Source organism: Mya arenaria, chromosome 8 (genome assembly GCF_026914265.1).
Source record: "Mya arenaria isolate MELC-2E11 chromosome 8, ASM2691426v1".
NCBI classification, from domain to species: Eukaryota; Metazoa; Mollusca; class Bivalvia; order Myida; family Myidae; genus Mya; species Mya arenaria.
The window spans coordinates 2,008,058-2,031,660 of record NC_069129.1 but is presented as its reverse complement, the minus strand read 5'-3'; the positions used below and the strand labels follow the sequence as shown (position 1 = coordinate 2,031,660).

General features: G+C 37.5%; 1 protein-coding gene across 1 annotated transcript in view; it reads right to left on the bottom strand.

Moving 5' to 3' along the window:
• The window catches only part of LOC128244700 (uncharacterized), a 64,557-nt gene that overhangs the window by 36,309 nt on the left and 4,645 nt on the right, over positions 1-23,603 (bottom strand). Inside the window, exons 3-7 of the mRNA XM_052962742.1 lie at positions 19,553-19,681; positions 15,093-15,187; positions 14,408-14,523; positions 6,611-6,665; positions 1,344-1,443 (exon numbers count right to left, since the gene is read on the bottom strand). Coding sequence (XP_052818702.1) covers positions 1,344-1,443; positions 6,611-6,665; positions 14,408-14,523; positions 15,093-15,187; positions 19,553-19,681 — 495 coding nt within the window. The remainder of the gene's footprint in view (positions 1-1,343; positions 1,444-6,610; positions 6,666-14,407; positions 14,524-15,092; positions 15,188-19,552; positions 19,682-23,603) is intronic.

The window sequence follows — 23,603 nt, the reverse complement described above, 5'->3', positions numbered from 1 at the left end:
AGAATGGCTTTAAATAATTTGGAGCCAGATACGAGTTTGGTTAACGTATGGTTACATACGTAAAGATAACGTACACTTGAAAAAAATAAGTTTACATAGCTACCGTCTTACGAACTGGATGGTATAATATGTTGTTTTCGTTATATTACTTCGCTGGTTCACATTTAGATTAATTATACGCTGGCATGATCTACCAGTGTAATTTAAAATACATTTCCGGAAAAGGAACTACTATTAGTTTTTCGGTGGTATTTTAATACTTCTACTACTTATATTATTATCAGGTTGGCATACTGAATTACGATAAGGTCATACTCTAGTACTATTTTTCAATGTAAAATAATTTATTTGATCACCAAAGATAAGTGTACTTACGGACATACAAATTTAATCACAGGTCATATTGACCTATTTCAAATATGTATTTCGTTATTTATTGCTTTTAAAGACACTTTCTTCTTCCTATGTTTACTTCGTGTTGCCAGCAAAAAGATCATATCACTAGATTCCGCTAACATGGTGAGGTGCTTGATAACGCTCACACCGACAAGTGATATCACCAAACATATCAACCGAATAACGATATATTTATTTTCTATATTGTCACTTGACCTTAATATACACCATCAACAAAACAAACTTTAACTATCAATCGGACAAAGATTTGCGTTCTGTCTTGTCCCAGGTTGGCAGCACTGGAGTAAAGGAAATATTATTGAACACAGTGTTTATGTCAAAAACTATTTATCCCATAAGTTTAATATCATTTTAAAGGGCATTGGATTCTGAATATAAACTTACACCGTAAATGACCGACAATGTGTTATCATGAATATAGTTGTTATAGCTGAAAATGTTAAATAAAATGTTAATTCGGAAGGAATGTGACCAAGTTTGGATTTTTTTCCAAGATAATTTGTCTTATTTGTAATATTATTTTCTGAACATAAAAGCCTTTCAAATTAATTCGTAATGAAATAGGGCCAACGTAAATCCAGATCCTACCCACAAAAGTGTGAGCTACGAATGCCTTATGACTCCTTATCCGTGGTATTATTAAGAAGGGTTTTGTGTCCAGAACATAGTTACCGACATACTATAAAAATAAGTTTTCCAAATTACTAAAAAACTGCATGAATGATGTATTTCTTGTAATTCTTCAAACAGTTATAATCAGCAATCAAATACCTCTTTAATAAAACCAAATATGTATGAGTCATCAGGCATCAAAACTGTTCATTCGAAATAATTCAATAACAAATCAAATGGAGCTTTCAGACAGGTAGTATACTTGTTGAACGGATTCCTTATATGTAATTCTATAAGGCTGAGCGGACACTTACCAAACTCCTCACCACCTTTATTTAGGATAAGTCTCAGCTTAATGTCCTGTCCGAGGTACACATTATTTGTTGGAACGTAGCTGCCGTCAGCCTCAACAACCTTCAAATAGAAAAAATGGCCGTTTCGTACATGTCAAAGACCCACTCGAAGCAGTGAACAAAAGAGCGAATAGTGTCGCAGACAAAGAAGTGTCAAACTGTTCTGAAACTTAATACTGATCAGTATGTACATAACGTTGTCATACAGAAGGCCATACGTGCGTTGGCTACTGAATGCAGCGTGGACACCTAGGAGGCACATAAGCACCACCTGATGTCCACTATCAACCGCTGCTCAGGAGACATGCACTGTTGCAACAGTTTCAGTTGCAGCACATTGTTCTCCTATTGGGGAAGACGTTAGCCCTCCTGGAGCTTGTCCTATCGTAGATGTTTGCCCTCCTTCAAGTATTATCAAATTTTACCCCTCTTTTGAGGCGGATAATTCTGAGCCTGTGGTTACATTTGACCCTTAGTCTCTTGACTCTGATTTAATACCTGGTCCCACCATTGAGCTATGCCCTCCAGAAGAGCTGGAATTCGACGGTAGAGAACACATCCAGCTCTCAGGCAAAAGGCAATTGTCCTCACCGACAATTTCAAAGAGGGATGCTCCCAACACCAAAAGAGTGTGCAATTGGTTGGACAACCAACCTCATCAGTTTGAGGAGAGCAAATCCTGTATTGAAGAACAAGCCTGTGTGAGTGCCAGTACGCTACTGGCAAACAACAACAGTCGATACGTTCTAGGACCCGGGAGTCAGAGGGTCAATTCTCTCACGACTGGTCCATTGGGATTGAATTGTCCAACACACTCAGGAAGAAGCCCATAATAACGGCAATAAGGGGGAATCTGCGACTTATGCCAGCATTAGTCGTTCGATGGAACGAATTGACGGAGTACTCCATCAAGGTTGTTATAATTTTGACTTAAAAAAATTTGAAGGTTCCAACATGTAAACCTTCAAAAAAATATTGTGAAATTAAATGGTTATGATTTGTTATATTGAAATTATTGTTATTAATCACATAAATATAGTCATATTAAAATAGAAATACAATAAAAGTTATAGTAAAAAATATGTTATTCATTTATTGTTAAGAATTATCCTTCAATGAAATTATTGTTATTGATTACACAAAAACTAATCATATAAAAATGCAATTAAGAAAGAGTAAACAAATAATATGTTATTCTTTTTCTGTTTCCCTTGCCAAGTCTGCTGGCCTCATCGTGGCGCAAGGGTGAACATATTATTACAAGTATGTGTCATAACTTACTAGAGCCTTTATAGCAGAAAACCTTTTTCATATACAAATGTTCTCAGAGTCATTATTGCATAATACACATCTGAGCCTTCGTACAACGCTGTAGCTATTATTCAACACTGATATTACAGAATTACCCGACTAGACCAAAATAACCACATACAGCTTTATGGAGGTTCTCATTGGAGCCTTTATGAAATACGAAGGCCTTTTAGTTATATCAAAATAGCCTCTATACAACAGTGAACCCATCATACAGCAAATATTATAAAAGCCGGAGTAAATATTAGAGCCTCTGTACGACACTAAATACAACGCTGGAACCATAATACATTACTTATGTGAAGTAATTACCCAACTACATTAAAACAACCCAAATTCTGCTCTATGGGGACTCTCATTAGAGCTTTTATAAAACACGAAGGTCTTTGTATATCGGAATAGCCTCTTTACAACAGTGGATTCATTATACAGCACTGATTTATGAAGGCTCTCATTGGAGCCTTTAAACAACATGTGGGCCCATGTAAGAAAGGGAATTTGTAGAGCACCAGGGCCACTGTAGTACATATGCACATGGAGCCATAATAGGACACGGAAACCTTTATAGCGCCAGTGACTGGAGCCTCTACAGCGCATCAAAGCCTATCAAGGACATATGGGTAATATGATATAAGCCTCAGTGAAAAGTAGAGCCTCTGTATGACACTGAGGCCTGAATACATCAGAATAGCCTCTATACAACAGTAGATCATTATACAGCAAAATTGATGAAAGCCTCTGTAGAACAATAGAGCCTCTGTACGACACTTAGGCCGAAATACAGCAGAAAAGACTCTGTACAACCGCGGATCCATTATAAAGCACGATTGATAAAGCCTCAGTAGAACAATAGAGCATCTATACGACACTTAGGCCTCTATACAACGCTGGAGCCATTATACAGCAGATATGTAAAGTAACTACCCCACTACACCAAAGTGAACCCTAGACTGCTTTTTGAGGCCCTCATTGGAGCCATTATACAACAAGTACGATGTCAGCCTCGATAGAACAACAGAGCCCCTGTACGACACTTAGGCCTTATACAGCAAACTGGCCAAAATCCTGTTGCCGAGAGCCTTTGTCTACTATATGGAGCCGCTGTAGAGCATACATAGAGTTGAAATCTCTATGTATGGTGTTCAATAAAGACCCTCGTTCTAAAAAGTCTCTGTATTGTTTTAAGAGCCGATAAGTAAAGGCTAGGGTAAGCTCTTTATGTGGAGGTTTGGTGTGAAAATATGTCTCATGATGCTTGACCTATAAATATTTGCCTCGACCTTGAACTTTCTCTAACTAGGTCACCGCACCCGTTATCGTTGTGTTATTTAAAGACAGCGTTCTATGAAGGCTCTGTACAGAGCCTTTATGAAGCATGTTTTATCACAATAACCATGCCCCACTGTCTGGGGTCAAATCCAAATTTGCATAGGTGATCACCAATTTTAGGAACATGACCTCTCTTCTATAATTAATAAGGTCAAGGTTAAGGTCACCGATGAAGGGGTTGGCGTTGAAAATGCAAAGTTTGTTCTACGGTTGCCCTTTAATTTTATCAATTCCCATAACTCTTGGGTTCGGTTGACATTTTCATGTGAATACTGATAGGTCTTATGAACCTTGAACCATAATAATTTTACTCGACCTTGAACTTCCTCTATCTAGGTCACCGCACCTGTGTAAAGGAGGTGTGCCGTTGTATGACAAAGAGATGACATTTGACCCAATAGTTGTACTAAATGACCTTGGTCAACCCTAGGAACACTTGATTCGTTAAGTTCAAGGTGGCTAACATTTTCTACTCCAAGGTCAGGAGGCTACTTTCTGTTGGTACCTACACAGTTTTTATCCTAACACTACCCCAAGTCAAGGTCTCGTAAAGTTGTACCAAGGCATGATTTCGAACATAGCATTTCGTTATCGGAAAGGAAAAGCTGGTTTGATGCATTGTGGTCTGTATTTGTGGATGTGCTGTTTACACGTTTATTTCCTTGTTCAGTGTCGTTTGGATTCTGCCTTCAGCAAATAAACAATGTATAGTTTAAAAGTATCGACTAATGTACTTGATTATGTATTTTAAAAAATAAAAAGTAATCGAATGTGATGTATTTCTAAGAACGTTATGATGCTAGAAAGTGGAATATTTAACACGTAAAACCTATTTGAAAAGGGAAACTCCTCACCAGTTGATTTCTATACTGAAAGATATGTTTATTTGAAACACTCATACGTGGACCTCTTTTATAAGCGCCCAAATTTAGAGAAGGGCAATTCTTCACTTATTGACATCAACTATGATGTCTTTGAAAATGAGAATATCTCACGAGCGCACCGCAATTGTTTTGAAAAGGGCAATAACTCACACATGGACATCAATTGTGAACAATATGAACTTGGGAGTCGGAGTATCATACACATAAACCACTATTAGTTTGAACACTATATACTTAACAACGATAGTTAAGAAAGTTATTATAACTAATACTAAGTCACTCTTGTTGGCATGATGTTGCCCAAGAGTGTGGTCTCGTGATATGGGGAAAACCGTACTACCCGGAGAACACTCACTTGTCCGGCTTGGTGACCACTAACCAAACTCACACCGCCCAGGCCGGATATCTAACCCGCCCGCGTCGTGTTGGTGGGAAATGAGTGCCCTAACCACTGTGATAACCGGACAACAGTAATTAAGAACGGTATTACTTTGATAAAGGAATACCACACACGTGTACCTTTGTAATGTACGATATAACTTTTAGAAAGATAACTACCCATTCTCGGACCTAAATTAAGAACGGTATGCCTATGCGAGGGGAAATAACCATCTCGTGGACCTCTAGTATGAACGCTATTGCTTTCAGAATGGAAAAGGCTAATATTTTATTTTACGATCGATATGATATTGAGACGACAAATACCTCACACGTGGACATCTATTTACAAAGATTTAATTTTGACAAGTGAAATAACTTGTGAAGTGGACCTTCATTATGAACGATATGACTTTGAGAAGGAAACAACTATATGGTTCATTATTATGAACAATTCGCCTTCGAAAATGGGAGTAGCTTTCACGTGGACCTTCATTATAAACGATAAGACTTGTGAATGGGAAAAAATCTCGCGTAGACCTTATGATGGACTTGCGAAATTCAAGAAGTGGTGAAACCTCTTTGTCGACCTATATTATATACAAAATGACCTTGAGAAGGGCAGAAAATATAATACTGGGACCTCCATTTAGAACGATATAACTGTGGTAATAGCTCACACGTGGTCCATGATTTTTAAAGATATGACTCCGAAACAGGAAACACCTCACACATAGACCACAGATATGAACGAAATGAATAAAGGAAGTGGAATAACTCACACATGGAGCACTGTTATGAACGACATGATGATTAACGCATCAGAGTGCTGTTACAAGAGTTTGTTAACGTGAGACGACAAATGATCAGGTTCGAGACCGCCATAGCTTTCTTATCATCAAACACATGATATTAAAATGTACTGTCAAACTTACGAAAGACTATACATAAAAAGGTTTATGTACGTGAGTTATGTTTGCTTTAGCAAAATGGATCAAGAATAACGTATCATGTTGACATTCCCTTGGTAAGTCAATGCAAAGGTTTGTTACTTTGTAAACTATCAATACCAAGAGAGCATGACAAGCTCATGAGTTGCGTTCGTGTTTATTTACTTTTAGATATAATGAGGCAAAGTTTTTAGCTTTTAAACTTACACCTTGAAAATTTAGATGTTTTTATTCTTTATTTTTAAACGTTATTCTATTAGAATAAATTCACTATTCAATTTAAACGACCATTAAAGATAAATTCTGGTATTTTCTTTTGATACCCTACGATGAGAACGCAGACGACAATTTTTGACAAGGTAAAACGTCTACTTGCCTGTAATTTGACATCCAGAGGGTTTGGTCGATGAAACAGATTAGCCCTCACAGCACTGAAATAGGAAAGAAATATACCGATGATGTTTTAGTATATGCTTTGAAATGTGATCGGTATTCAAATGACAAGACACTGGGCGGTCGACTCAGATGAAATCTATATGGCATCTTGCCTCATCATTGATTATGCTTACCGCTTCCCTGAAGGAGGGCATTAAATGGTACAATATATTGAATTGAACTACAATATAAGTGATACACTCAGTGGGTCTGCCCCGTTGGCAGGCCCCTAAATAAAATAAAGATATAAATTGCACCGAAAACGAAATGCCAATATACCTGATTAGGTTGAACCAATGTTCTTTTCAAATACTATTATATATATAATTAACATTGGACCTGGTAAATAGAGTGAATAATAATATAATAAACGCAATGGTAGCAATCACATGAATTGTACAGAATTAAGAATAAACCAAAATTATTGCATAAAATGAGTGTTTTCGGTCCGTTATCGTGGTGTGTTAAAACGCAAAAACCCGGGCGTTATCGGTAGAAAATGTGCATTATTCAGTAAATTCACGTGCCGTTAATGACCGGCTTTTTGTTTTACATAAGCGCTTTCAGGGCTCGCATCATAGCAATGGCGGCTGAGCGACCTGGTTTCTGGCCGAAAGTGGGTCAACGATGCCAACTTTTGCACAAAAACAATTTCAGCATATATAGCTCTATACATCAACAAATTAAATAAACCATATCTAACTTACATATTTTCTTCTGAGTTGTCTTTTCCTGGCAAGCTGATGTGTGTTTACTAGATAGTACTTTCTGCAGTTGTTTTGACTATTTGTTTGCTTTAAAAGCACTAAATTAAGTCTAAAACGTTCAGCTTCTCCGAACTTTAGTTTTTTCTGTCGATTTTATTCACAACAAACGACTTATATGGACATGATTCCATTACGTCGTATGCATTGAACGAAGAAATTTCTTCTTTTTTTCTCTGATGCTGATGATGATGTAGTACAAAATATCAATAACATATTTACAAATTTTCAGGCTTAAATTAGTTGTCAAAACAAATAATGGTTAAAGTAGGACTATATCGGTAATTAATCGATTACCAAATAGGTATTGAGTGTAAATAATCCCAGTAATCCACTCAATTTCCAAATAAAAAAACACTTTCCAAACGAATGAACACTGCAAAAAAATGGCGTCGAAACAAAAATGCAACTGCCGAGTTATGTTGCGGCCCGAATCGAGCTTAATGTAAAACTTTTTCAATGACATCACTCATGACGTCACACAAGCATCTGTTATGGGGGTTATTTTGAACTAACTGTTTTTGCATTTTCGTGACATTTAACAGCCTTTTTAAACACAAACGTTTCTCATGGTGTGTATTTTATGCAATAATAAAAACTTACACGGGCTGTAAACCATTTTGTGGGACTTTGCAGATAGTAACGACCTCAAAAAGGTGTATTAACCCTATACTATTTGTTACCGAGCTTCTCTGCGGATATAAGTCAAAATGTTTATATAAAATAAATTAAAAAAATCAAGCATTTTTCGACTGACGGGTGCCCGATAAAAATTTGAATTAATTCTTGTACAGTGGTCAAAAAGCACAAAGTGATATCTCTTTTTGGTTTTGTTTACTTTGATAGAATTTTCTCCTCAGTTGGCATTTCGTTAGCTAAAAACAAATAATGATACTACATTCAAATATTTTTACCACTCGGACCATGTTATGCAACTCGAACAGGGGTTTTAAATTATTTATCCTTATATTATTTGTTAAAAAACACGTGACATGTGAAAATAATCAAATCTCTTTCGGCCTTGTGTTTAAGAATCAGTACGATTTTATTTCAGTATTTTATAGAAGAACATTAATGAATCAAGCTCTGTTAGGTTTGAATTTGCTACATGGAATGGTTGGCCTGGTTATCAATAAGTACGAGGTCAGGTACTGGTTTATCATTATTATAAGCATGTACATACAAAAATATACGGCTTGATGGGACATTTTATTTTGTATAAGTATATGTCTTACAATTTTTAAAGATGCACTCTTACTCCCAAAAAAGATACACCACTATTGATACAAATGTTTTAGTTTTCAGAAAAGGATGAATTAATATCAAAAAACTGTTGTTTATAAAGAAAGAGACAATAGTGGATCACTGAAAATCTTTTAGAACCAGTCAATGATTAAATTTTTGTGCATTTTCGGAAATTCGATGAACGTTACATTATTGTTATCAGTAATTGGTATTCACAAAAAAATGCATTATCAAGTCAGTAGTTAAAGCTTAATCATTCAAAATTTGTGTTTGTTGACTTAAAACGGTTGTCACTTAACGTGTTTTTGTGGTTTACATTACATTCTGAAAAGCACCCACTAGCTGGGCCATGCACTGCGTGTCAACTGATTGACCGGATTTAAATCAATGTCGGCAGGCTGATAATCACCTGAAATGAATTTATTGGAAAACTGCATTCTAATTAAACACACTATAATGCTGACCATTAACCCAGCTTGTGGTAGTACATCATGAGTTTATGATTTGATTCACTCGCAAGGAACATGTTTTATAATAAAACTTAATTAACTGTTTGGTCCAGTTCCTAATACTGAATACATTTTTTTGTTTTGAACGAGAACTTTCTTAACTTTCTTACTTTTAGTTCGAGCATTGATTAATTTTCTTTATTCAGAAAATTGATTACCTAATCTTTTTTCAACACTCATAGGCTGACTTAGTTTTGAAAATTAATTAGATAACTTTGTTTCGAGCATTGATGCTGTATTGGCATCTGCACAATTATCTCGCATTGTGGTGTAACGGTAGGCGATTAATTGATTACGAACATTAATTAGCTTTCTTCGTTGCGAACACTTCTGCTGTGACGGGTCTTCCGACAATGTCTAAAACATGTTGCGATGGCGGTTGCCTACTTTTTCTCGTTCATAGATGCTGTTGCGGGAGAATATCTCCTTTGTTTTTTTCTTTGTTGTTACGCAAGTAATAGCCTTCCATGTTTTTTTACTGATGTTGCGTCGGCAGTTGCCTACATTGTATCGTTTACTGATGTTGCGGCGGTAGTTGCCTACTTTACATCGTTCATTGATGTTGCGGCGGTAGTTGCCTACTTTACATCGTTCATTGATGTTGCGGCGGTAGTTGCCTACTTTACATCGTCCATTGATGTTGCGGCGGTAGTTGCCTACTTTACATCGTTCATTGATGTTGCGGCGATAGTTGCCTACTTTACATCGTTCATTGATGTTGAGGCGGTAGTTGCCTACTTTACATCGTTCAATTATGTTGAGGCGGCAGTTGCCTACTTTGTATCGTCCATTGATGTTGCGGCAGTAGTTGCCTACTTTACATCGTTCATTGATGTTGCGGCGATAGTTGCCTACTTTACATCGTTTATTGATGTTGCGGCGGTAGTTGCCTACTTTACATCGTTCATTGATGTTGCGGCGGTAGTTGCCTACTTTACATCGTCCATTGATGTTGCGGCGGTAGTTGCCTACTTTACATCGTTCATTGATGTTGCGGCGATAGTTGCCTACTTTACATCGTTCATTGATGTTGCGGCGGTAGTTGCCTACTTTACATCGTTCATTGATGTTGCGGCGGCAGTTGCCTACTTTACATCGTCCATCGATGTTGCGGCGATAGTTGCCTACTTTACATCGTCCATTGATGTTGAGGCGGTAGTTGCCTACTTTACATCGTTCATTGATGTTGCGGCGATAGTTGCCTACTTTACATCGTTCATTGATGTTGCGGCGGTAGTTGCCTACTTTACATCGTCCATCGATGTTGCGGCGATAGTTGCCTACTTTACATCGTCCATTGATGTTGCGGCGGTAGTTGCCTACTTTACATCGTTCATTGATGTTGCGGCGATAGTTGCCTACTTTACATCGTTCATTGATGTTGAGGCGGCAGTTGCCTACTTTGTATCGTTTAATGATGTTGAGGCGGCAGTTGCCTACTTTGTATCGTTTAATGATGTTGAGGCGGCAGCTGCCTTTTATATATCGTGCATTGATGTTAGGGCGGTAGTCGCCTACATGATATCGTACATTGATGGTACGGCGGTAGTAGCCTATTTGATATCGTTTATTGATGTTACGGGGGTAGTCGCCTATTTGATATCGTTTATTGATGTTACGGCGGTAGTTACTTTTTTTAATCGTTCATTGACGTTACGGCGATATTAACCTACTTTATATCGTTCATAAATGTAACGGTAGAAGTTTCCCACTTTATATCGTTCAGTTATGTTATGGCGGTAGTTGCCTACTTTATATAGTTAAGTTATGTTACGCCGGTAGTTGCCTACTTTATATAGTTCAGTTATGTTACGCCGGTAGTTGCCTACTTTATATAGTTCAGTTATGTTACGCCGGTAGTTGCCTACTTTATATAGTTCAGTTATGTTACGCCGGTAGTTGCCTACTTTATATAGTTCAATTATGTTACGCCGGTAGTTGCCTACTTTATATCGTTTATATTTTTTAATGATGTTGGGGCGATAGTTGCATACATTATTTATTAATGTTGAGGCAGTTGTCCTACTTTATATCGTTTATTGGTGTTGCATCGGTATAGTCCTTCTTCATATCGTTCATTGATGTTGCAGCGGTAGTTGCCTACTTCATATCGTTCATTTATGTTACCATATATTGATGTTATGGCGGTAGATGCCTACTTTATATCGTCTATTGATGTTGCGGCTGTGTTGTCTACTTTATACCGTTTATTGATGTTACGGTGGTGATTGCCTCCTTTAAATCATTCATTGATATTGTTGCCTACTTTATATCGCTCATTTATGTTGCGGCGGTAGTTGTCTTTTTGTATGGTACTTTAACAATGCGGCGGTAGTTGCATACTTAAGATCGTTTATTTATGTAAAGGCAGTAGTTCCATGCTGTATAACGTTTTTTATGATGCGGCGATAGTTGACTACTGTATAGCGATCATTGTTTTTGCGGTGGTATTTGCATACTTAAGATCGTTCATTTATGTTGCGAAGGTAGTTGCCTACTTGATATTGTTTATTAATGTTGCGGCGGTTGTTTTTACCTTACACCATTCATAAATGTTGCGGCGGTAGTTGCCTACTTTATAGCATTCATTAATACTGCGACGGTAGTTGCCTATTTTATATCATTCATAAATGTTGCGAAGGTAGTTGCCTACTTTACATCATTCATAGGTGAAGCGACGGTAGTTGCCTACTTTATATCATTCATAAATGTTGCGACGGTAGTTGCCTATTTTATATCATTCATAAATGTTGCGAAGGTAGTTGCCTACTTTACATCATTCATAGGTGAAGCGACGGTAGTTGCCTACTTTATATCATTTATAGATGAAGCGACGTTAGTTGCCTACTTTATATCATTCATAAATGCAGCGACGGTAGTTGCGTACTTTTTATCATTCATAAATATTGCGACGGTAGTTGCCTACTTTATATCATTGATTAATGTTGCGACGGTAGTTGCCTACTTTATATCATTGATTAATGTTGCGACGGTAGTTGCCTACTTTATATTATTATATACTGCGGTGACGGTAGCCTCCCACTTTATATCGTTCATTTATGTTATGGCGGTAGTTGCCTACTTTATATCGTTCATTGATGATGTGGATGTAGATCCCTGCTTTTATATCGTTCACATATGTTGCGGTGTTAGTTGCCTACTCTTATATTAATCATTTCTGTTGTAGCGGTATTTGCCTACTTTATATCGTTCATTGATGTTACGGCCGTGATTGCTTTCTTTATATCGTTCATTGATGTCGCGTCGGTTGTGGTCTAATTAATATCGCTCTTTGGTGTTGCGGCTGTTGAAGCCTACTTGATATCGTTTATTGATGATGCGGCAGTAGATGCCCGCTTAATATTATTCATTTTGATGTTGCAGCGGTTGATGCCTTCTTTACATTGTCAATTGATATTGCTGAGGTTGTTGTTTACTTTATATTGTTCATTGATGTTAAGGCTGTTATTGCCTACTAAGTTTTTTACTTTTATGTTGCTGCTGTTGTTGCCTACCTTAAAGTGTTCATTGACATTAAGGCGGAAGGTACGGCGGTAGAAGCCTACTTTATAACGTTAATTGATGGTGCGGCGGAAGTTGCCATCTTAATTTCGTTTATTGAAGGTGCGGCGATAGATACCCTCTTTAAATCGTTCACTAACTTTGCGGCAGAAGTTGCCTACTTGTCTATTGATCGTTGATGTTCAGGCGTTTTTTGCCTATATGGTCTTTTAATTTAAGTTTGCCACGGTAGTTGCCTACTTTGAAGCGTGCATTGATTTTGCGGCGGAAGTTGCCTACTTTGAAGCGTTCAATGAGTTTGCGGCGAAGTTGCCTACTTTGTTTTGTACACCAATAATGCAGCGGTAGTTGTTTACTTTATAACGTTCATTGATGTTGAGACGATAGTTACCTCCTTTATATGGTTCACTGTTTTTGAGGCGGTATTTGCCTACTTTATAACGTCCATAGATATTCCGGCGGTATTTGCCCACTTTGTATTGTTCACTGAATGTTCGACGGTAGTAACTTACTTAATATTATTTATTGACGATGAGACGGAAGTGACTTACTTTAGATCGTTCATTGAGTTTTCGGCAGTAGTTGCCTTCTTTATTTCGTTATTCGATGTAACGGCGGGTTTGCCCACTTTATTTCGTTTATTGATGTCGAGGCGATAGTTGACAACTTTATTTCGTTTGTTGATGTCGAGGCGATAGTTGCCTACTTTATCTCGTTCATTGATTTTGCGACGGTAGTTGCCTACTTTTTGTCGTTTATTGATGTTGCGGCGTAGATTTCTTTTTTATATGTTTTATTATGTTGCGGCTGTAATTGCCTAATTTTTATCTTTCATTAATGTGCCATTACGGCGGTAATAACCTACTTTTTTATCGTTAATGGATGTTCCGACGCAGTTGCCTTCTTTTTTATTGTTGATTAATGTTGCGGCGGTAATTTCCTACATTATATCTTTCTTTTATGTTGTTGCGGTAGTTGCCTACTAATCTCCTTTATTGATGTACGGAGGTAGTTGCCAACCTCGTGTCGGGCAATGATGTTGCAGCGATAGATGTCCAATTTTCCTCATACATTAATTTTGTGTCGGTGGTTGTTTCTAACGCAATAGCTAAGTCAATTGTGTATGATATTTATATTGACACGGTAATTGAGCATTCTGTCTGTGGCTTTGATGTCGACATAATCGTTGAGTACTTTGTCTACGGCATTGCTGTTGACAAGATCGTTGAGTACTTTGTCTGTGTCATTGTGTTCGGCATGATAGCTGACTGCTTTACCTGTTTCATTAATATCGACATGATAGCTGAGTACTTTGTCTGAGACATTGATGTCGACATGATAGCTGATTACTTTGTCTTTGGCATTGATGTCGACATGATAGTTGAGTGCTTTGTCTGTGCTATTGATGTCGACATGATAGCTGAGTACTTTGTATGCGGCATTAATGTCGACATGATAGCTGAATACTTTGTCTGTGGCACTGATGTCGACATTATAGCTGAGCGCTTTGTGGCATTTGTGTCGACATGCTAGTTGAGTACTTTGTCTGTGGCATTGATGTTGACATGATAGTTGAGAACTATGTCTGTTGCATTGATGTTGATACGGTAGTTATGTAATTTGTCTGTGACATTGCTTAAACAAAGAAAGTCGTTTATTTAAACTCAGATTGCGATTTTTACGACGATGGTTACTTACTTGGTCTGGAACAGTGAGGATGCGACATTAGTCTTTAAAAGCTTTGTAGTGTCACACGATACTTTGTAGTACTGAATCGTCCCCTCCGCCCTAAAGATCATATCATATGGACCAGACTGTAATGATAATACAGTATGATTTTAAATATCTGATTATTCAATAAACACGCCAGTCATTTCAAACTGATTTATCAACTGTTCTGAGTTTCATTGATATTCAGTTGCATATCACTTACAAACGTCTATAATTCAGAAGAATTAACATGAATTTAATTAACATGATAGCACGTAATAACACACAAATATGCCACTCACTCCAGGGAAATATTAACGAATTCAACTGTTCTGAGTTTCATTGATATTCAGTTGCATATCACTTACAAACGTCTAAAATTCAGAAGAATTAACATGAATTTAATTAACATGATAGCACGTAATAACACACAAATATGCCACTCACTCCAGGGAAATATTAACGAATTTAAGTCTTAAAGTTGCACAATGGTTAATAACATTCATATTTTCCAGCATTTTGATCAACTCAAAACCTATTTCTGAAGAATTTTCAAACATAACAATAAGAAAATATCATGTTTTCGATTGTATTACAAACCAGTTTTGTACAAGCAGCGTTTTATTTTTCTAAATGTCTTTGTTAATTGTTGAAATTCCAATATTCTACTTACACCTGTGACGTCACAGTCTCCATCGTCTGTGCTTATAACCTCTGTGATTTGATACACGCCACCAGTTCTGACGGTCGTTTCACAGGTCGATGTAGCTGCAAAAAAGAAAGAAAAACACGAGCCTTTAGAAGCCGCCTGTAGACAACATATCACCATAGACATGTTGTTGTACCAGATATGATGAACCTAAGACGTATTCGTGTACCTGATTATAAGTATCTTCCATGGCCGAGAGTGTAAGGTTGGTTTTTCAACACCCTGCGCGAGGGTTGGGATGAATCTATCATACATGAGCGGCTCTGGTAAATGCTTTTTCTCCCACCTCAGTTAAAATTTAGCAAAAATGTATGTGCGTTGTGAAAATAAATGCGTATGGATATGTGATAATTAGTGGTTTCATGGATATGCGCGCAGTGATTCAGATTATGTTAATAGTCAATTCGGTCTTTAAATAGTTCGGATGAGAGTGAAGCTTTATTTTTTGATAGGTGCGTAAATACTTTTTATGGGGACATTTGAAGGGAGAATAATTAATTAGCATTCTAAATAATGCCACATGACAAGGTTTCTATCATGCTAAAGACGACAGAATAGGTGACCATTATAAAGGAGTTCAATACGGGTACTTGGTTTATCTTTGCCCGTGGGCAAGATAAGAATTTCTAGCATGGTTAAATTTGGATCTACTTTTCTGAGGTGGGAGAAAATGCTTTCCGGTGGTGTGAAGGTTCAACGAAAGGTCGGTTTGCTCAAGAGAGTTATCAATAGTGCTCGAGTTATCTGCATATGTGTCTTATTTGAGAAGTTAACATGCTAATTAGTAGTAATGACAACAAAATTAGGCATTTATTCAGGTAATAGTAAACAATACGTGTTATTGCGGCCATCTTGAGTTTCAGCAGTCATTTTATTCTGAGTCGCTCCTGAGCAAGTGTACGTATCAAAATATGAACTCAAAGTGCACAATTGTTCACGATACGACTGCAATATAGTAACGTATTCCTCGTACGTGTACCTGTGCCTGCCCGGTAAGATACCAATGACCGGAATGTTTTCCGACTTGTTTTTATGTAAAATCTAATAACATGTTGCAATTAAGGCCTAACAAAACATATGTCTGTTTCGGGTAACCCGACCCTTACTATTTTTTTTCCGTTTCTGAGCAAAAAAAATATTCGTTAGCGAATAGAGAGTTACGAAGGGCGGATAAATGCAGATTTTAATCAGAATTATTGTTTATATGATAAAACAAAGTCAGGCAATGACAGTAATGTAGGAAAGACTGCCATGTGCAAGAAAACACTCTGAACTTACGACAGATTTTGAAATAAAATAAAAAAAATAAAAAAAATCCCTACCTACTCTACCTAGAAATTTTGGGAAGGTTATCCTAAACAAACAATTTTTTTTTGCCTAAATATACCATCAAGTAGACACTCCGTGCATGACTTGTACTATAGGTTTTAAAATTATCAATAATACGATTCATAATTGAGTAAGTCTTAACTATAACTTGGCATGAACTGACAGTACCATTTTTTGTAATAAAATGCTTTGTTTTAGTTTTGTTTCAGAAGAGTTCTGTGATCTTATCTATTCGTGGTGCTGCGTTTATAAGGAAAAACAGCTTCCTGGCGGTTTCACATTGGGCAAGCGTCAACTTACGGCGTGAATTTGAACACATTTTTTCCAATTCCTCTGTATATTTGCTGCCATTAACAAGCCGTGTTCCTAATGTGTATTGTTTTGTAATGTAGTAGTCTATTATAATTGGAAGTCTAGTCTGTGGTGTCGGATTATTTATGTTGTCCGAGATATTGACTGTTTTGATTAGGGAATTTTTTTTTACTCACGACACAAGTGAGAAAAAAAAAATATTACTGAAACAATAAAATTACAATAATTATCGAACAGTACATCTCGATTTGAAGCACAAAAACCTGATGAGTAATATATAACAATTAAGAAAACTAGAGCTATCACTGAAGGTGATTAATACCCCGAACGCCGCCCTGATATGAAATTGCAGGCAACTATTTGGAAAGCCAACCTATAAATGACAACTTTATTTTATGGACTATCGTCAGTTATTCATTTTTTGATTATGTTTTTAAAGTTAGAAAAAAGGCTTTAAACAATTTCAGTGATGGTAATACTGAGATGTTAATACAGATATATTTGATGTTCTAAAGCACAGAATATACAGTTGCCTATGACCATCTATAAATGAGTTAAATTACTTTTTTTCAAGTTATACACCGGACAAGAAAAAAGTAACAAAGGGCAATAACTCTGTAATTAGCTGAAATAGAATTGCGGTTCCTGTACACTGCACTTCCTCTCATTTTGATCTATAACTGTATGAAGTTTTACTTAATTCCATCCAATAGTTTTCAAGTTATGCTCCGGACAAGAAAAAAGTAACAAAGGACAATAACTCTGTAATTGGCTGAAATAGAATTGCGGTTTCTGAACACTGCACTTCCTGTTATTATCATCTATCATTGTATGAAGCTTAATTAAATTCCATCCAATAGTTTTCAAGTTATGCTCCGGACAAGAAAAAAGTAACAAAGGACAATAACTCTGTAATTGGCTGAAATAGAATTGCGGTTTCTAAACACTGCACTTCCTCTCATTATGATCTATCATTGTATGAAGTTTTATCAAATTCCATCCAATAGTTTTCAAGTTATGCTCCGGACAAGAAAAAAGTATTAAAGGCCATAACTCTGTTATTAGCTAAAATAGAGTTATGGTTCATGTGCACTGCACTTTCTCTCATTGTGCTTTACCATTGTATGAAGTTTCAATAAAGTCCATCTAGTAGTTTGCAAGTTAATGTCTGGAAAAAAATTGACAGCAAAAAACAAATAAAGGGCAATAACTCAGTAATTAGCTAAAGTAGAGTTATGGTTCTTGAACATCGCACTTCCCCTCATTGTGCTTTACCATTGTATGAAGTTCCAATGAATTCCATCCAGTACTTTTCAAGTTAAAATCTGGACAAAAAAGTAACAAAGGGCAATAACTTAGTAATAAGCAAGAATAGAGTTATGGTACAATGCACTTCCTCTCATTATGCTCTACCACTGTATGAAGTTTAATCCAATTCCATCCAGTAGTTTTAAAGTTATGCTCCGGACAAGGTAAATTGCAACGGACAGACCGACAAACCAACAAACCGACCGACCGACCGACCACAGGGTGACTCCAATATACCCTCTTTAAACTTCGTTTGTTGGGGGTATAAAAATGAATTTTAAAAGACATTTATAAGGCTTACAATAAGTCATGTTGTTCACACTAAATATTACAACGAAATAATTAATTCAAACAATAAGAAATGTTATGTTAGGCAATCATTTCATTGGCTTATCCAGAGCAAACCGCTTCATCAATTAAACACCAATTCATAGAATACTGTTGCTAAACGTTCTGAACGTATATGTATCACTATGCTGAAGAACAATAACTCAAACGAAGAGTTACGAAACTTGCCAATCCAGGGGTTGTTTCGTTTCCCGTCATAAAGGTGCCATAGGCCAAAATGATTGACAGCTGAGCATTTGGATTTGCTAAACTTAGCTTTATTTGTTTTCAAATCAAATAAGAAAAATAACTTTTAAACTGACCTCGCTCTTTTCTAGACAGAGAATAGCCATACCTCAAAAGTATTGAAAGTTGAGTAATGGTATTCGTTAAATATAGCTTCATTTGTTTTCAAGCCAATCGAAGCAAATAATTTAGAAGTATTATAGGCCAAGGTAAGAACCTTGTCAATCATGGGGTCGTTCTTTCCAGTCAGAGAAGACCGATAGTTCAAAAGTATTGAATGCCAAGATACGGAATTTGCGAATCATGGAGTCGTTCTTTCTAGTCAATGAAGATTTATAGATCAAAAGTATTGAATACCAAGATACCGAACTTGCCAATCATTGGGTCGTTCTTTCCAGTCAATGAAGACTCATAGATCAAAAATATTTAATGCCAAGATACGGTATTTGTTAATCATGAGCTCGTTTGTTGTTCAGTCAGAGAAGAGCCATAGCTGAAACGTATTGTGGGCCGGTTTACGAACCTTGCTCATCATAAACATGTTTATTTTCTAGTCAGAGAATATAGCCATAGCTCAAAAGTATAAAGCTCGAATAACGAATCTTGCTAATCAAAATCTCGTTTATTTTCACGTCAGATAAAAGCCATAGCTCAAAAGTATGAATATTGCTAATTATGAATTAATTTTTACAAGTCATAGACGGCAAGACAAGACAAGTATCTCCAAATTATAGATGGTCATGTTACCGGCATTGCTATATATGCACAGAAGAGACCGACAACAATGACGCCAATGTTATAAAAACTTCTTCGACATTTTCGTTGTAAAAAACAAAATTAAAAAAAGAACATTAAGCACATTTTTAACGAATACATCATCACCCTCTTTATATGTAACTTACTAGCAACTAATTCACCACTGCCGTCATCGGCGTAGGCTTTAACTCCTGTTACATCAGTATTGCCCTCCCTGTCCAGACGGAGGACTAATTTGAAATCCCCGAAATCGGTCTCTTGGCAGGTGTAGGAAACTGTAAGTAAATGGGCAACGTCATTCCCTAAACTTTTTAACGTTATATAGTGTTTAGCACCTTAAACATCCTTATCACCTGTATGTAGAGCGTTGGACTATTTGGACGTCCCCGCCACCTGTCGCTTGACAAGTGTAGGACATTTTAAAAAAAGAACAGATTATGATAGTTTCCCCCTTAAATCATATAGCCAATCCTTCCACCATTGCATATATGTTCCATTACCATGGCAAAACCATCTTATGTTGCCAAGTGTTTCCACATACGTGGCCAATCCCTCCGTATTGCAAAGTTATTGCAAAGCTGAACAAGTTCTCGCAAATTTTGTTAGAATTTAATAAGATCTCACTTGTATCCATTTAACTCCTAGACCAATAATCTTTACAACTACTTTCCAAATAAGCAATATGAAAAACACGCTGTGAAATTAAAATGTCCATAAACCAACAAATGCGAAATATATGAATAATTGAATCGTTCCTTTTTATATCTTGTCTTTCTAAAATTAAAGACCAAAACAAATACAACAACAACAACAATAAAACAAAAATTGTAGTACAAGTAAGTACCATCATCATTCATCTTATGCATGATAGGATCCATCCTAGTAGTAAATCAGAATATTTAATTATTGTTTTGTAATAAGGGAACCGCGCCTGCTCGTATCACTTTATTTATGATTGTTGACACAATTGTTGATGAGTTATGACCAATAATGATGTTTGAAATAAAATTCTGCAAGTCATGACAATTTATGTCTGTACAATAACAGTTTGTCCTATTTCAGTACGATGATTTTGATAAACTACCAGTAAACCACAATTTAATCGAAATATAAACGTAATTCGAGTTTTATCGCCTCACATAACAAACTTGAAAGCGTAGTATAGTTAATGATTGGTTGGTTTCTCAACAGACCACACAAAACCTTACATTGATGAAAGTTTAACGATGTATTTATGGGTAGAGTTGTTTTTATGTTCACATTTTTGAAAGAATAATGCTAAATGTTAACATTACAGGCAACATTTTAAGTAAAAACACATATAAGTGAACCAATTTACTGCTAGTCGTCACCAAGCAAAACGAGTTGAAACAGGTTTAAAATGTTGCGGTTATTTATAGCGCTGTAAGAAGCATGATGGAGAATGATTGGCAGGGTGTGTCATTTGTTTGTGTCTAGGTTGATTTTCCTACTAGCGCCGTTAGTGGCAAAGATAGAGGTTATAAACATCATTGGCTATTTGCTTTGTTTAGGTTGATAATCCTACAATCGCCGTAAGAGCCATGGATAGCGGTGATAAACAGAGTTGGCTATTTGCTATGATCCCACTGGCGCTGTAAGAGCCATGGATAGCGGTGATAAACGGAGTTGGCTATTTGCTATGATCCTACTGGCCCTGTAAGAGGCATAGGCGAAGCTTGTGGACAGGGATTGTCGTTTGTTTTGTTTTTTGGTTGTTGATCCTATAAGCGCTGTAAGAGGTATAGGTGAATGTGATGGACAGAGTTGGCTTTTTGCTGGTTTTATGCTTGATGATCCTGCTAGCGCTGTGACAGGCATGGAAGGAGTGATGGGCAGGGATGGCTATTTGTTTGTATTTAGGTTGATGATCCTACTAGCGCTGTAAGAGACATGGGTGGAAGTGATGGACAGAGTTGGCTCTTTGTTTGTTTTATTCTTGATGATCCTACTAGCGCTGTTACAGGCATGGAAGAAGTGATGGGCAGGGATGGCTATTTGTTTGTTTTTAGGTTGATGATCCTACTAGCGCTGTAAGAGGCATGGGAGGACGTGCTGGACAGGGATGGCCATTTGTTCGTTTTATGCTTGATGAACCTACTAGCGCTGTGACAGGCATGGGTGGAGTGATGGACATGGATGGCTATTTGTTTGTATTTAGGTCGATGATCCTACTAGCGCTGTAAGAGGCATGGGTGGAAGTGATGGACACAGTTAGCTCTTTGTTCGTTTTATGCTTGATGATCCTACTAGCGCTGTTACAGGCATGGACGGAGTGATGGACAGGGATGGTTATTTGTTTGTTTTTAGGTTGATGATCCTACTAGCTCTGAGAGAGGCATGGGTGGAGTGATGGACAGGGATGGCCATTTGTTCGTTTTATGCTTGATGAACCTACTAGCGCTGTTACAGGCATGGGTGGAGTGATGAACAGGGATGGCTATTTGTTTGTTTTTAGGTTGATGATCCTACTAGCTCTGAGAGAGGAATGGGTGGAGTGATGGACAAGGATGGCCATTTGTTCGTTTTATGCTTGATGAACCTACTAGCGCTGTTAGAGACTGGGGTGGAAGTGATAGACAGGGATGGCTATTTGTTTGTTTTAAGGTTGATGATCCTACTAGCTTTGAGAGAGGCATGGATGGAGTGATGGACAGGGATGGCTATTTGTTTGTTTTTAGGTTGATGATCCTACTAGCTCTGAGAGTGGCATGGGAGGACGTGCTGGACAGGGATGGTCATTTGTTCGTTTTATGCTTGATGAACCTACTAGCGCTGTTACAAGCATGGGTGAAGTGATGGGCAGGGATGGCTATTTGTTTGTTTTAGGTTGATGGTCCTACTAGCGCTGTTACAGGCATGGGTGGAGAGATGGGCAGGGATGGTCATTTGTTTGTGTTTAGAGTGGTGATCCTACTGAGAGAGGCATGGATTAAATGATGGACAGGGATGGTCATTTGTTTGTTTTTAGGTTGATGATCCTACTAGCGCTGTTACAGGCATGGGTGGAGTGATGGGCAGGAATGGTCATTGGTTTGTATTTAGGTTGATGATCCTTTTAGCGCTGTTACAGGCAATGATGGAGTGTTGGGCAGATATGGCCATTTGTATGTATTTAGGTTGATTATTCTACTAGCGCTGTTAGAGGCATGTGTGGAAGTGATGGACGGGGATGGTCATTTGTTTGTTTTAAGTTGATGATCCTACTAGCGCTGTAAGAGGCATGGGTGGAGTGATGGACAGGGATGACCATTTGTTTGTTTTAGGTTGATGATCCTTCTAGCGCTGTTAGAGGCATGGGTGGAGTAATGGACAGGGATGGCCATTTGTTTGTTTTTAAGTTGATGATCTTACTAGCGCTGGTAGAGTCTGGGGTGTTAGTGATGGACAGTGATGGCTATTTGTTTGTTTTTAGGTTGATGATCCTACTAGCGCTGTTAGAGACATGGGTGGAGTGATGGACAGGGATGGCCATATGTTCGCTTTATGTTGATGATCCTACTGGCGCTGTTAGAGACTGGGGTGGAAGTGATAGACAGGGATGGCCATTTGTTTGTTTATAGGTTGATGATCCTACTTGCGCTGTTAGAGGCATGGATAGAAGTGATGGATATGGATGGCTATTTGTTTGTGTTTAGAATGGTGATCCTAATGAGAGAGGAATGAATTAAGTATTGGACAGGGATGGTCATTTGTTTGTTTTTAGGTTGATGATCCTACTAGCTCTGAGAGAGGCATGGGTGGAGTGATGGACAGGGATGGCCATTTGTTCGTTTTAGGTTGATGATCCTTCTAGCGCTGTTACAGGCATAGGTGGAGAGATGGGCAGGGATGGTCATTTGTTTGTGTTAAGAGTGGTGATTCTACTGAGAAAGGCATGGATTAAGTGATGGACAGGAATGGTCATTTGTTTGTTTTTAGGTTGGTGATCCTACTAGCGCTGTTAGAGGCATGTGTGGAAGTGATGGACAGGGATGGTCATTTGTTTGTTTTAAGTCGATGATTCTACTAGCACTTTAAGAGGCATGGGTGGAGTGATGGACAGGGATGGCCATTTGTTTGATTTTAGGTTGATGATCCTTCTAGCGCTGTAAGAGGCATGGGTGGAGTAATGGACAGGGATGACCATTTGTTTGTTTTTAGGTTGATGATCTTACTAGCGCTGTTAGAGGCTGGGGT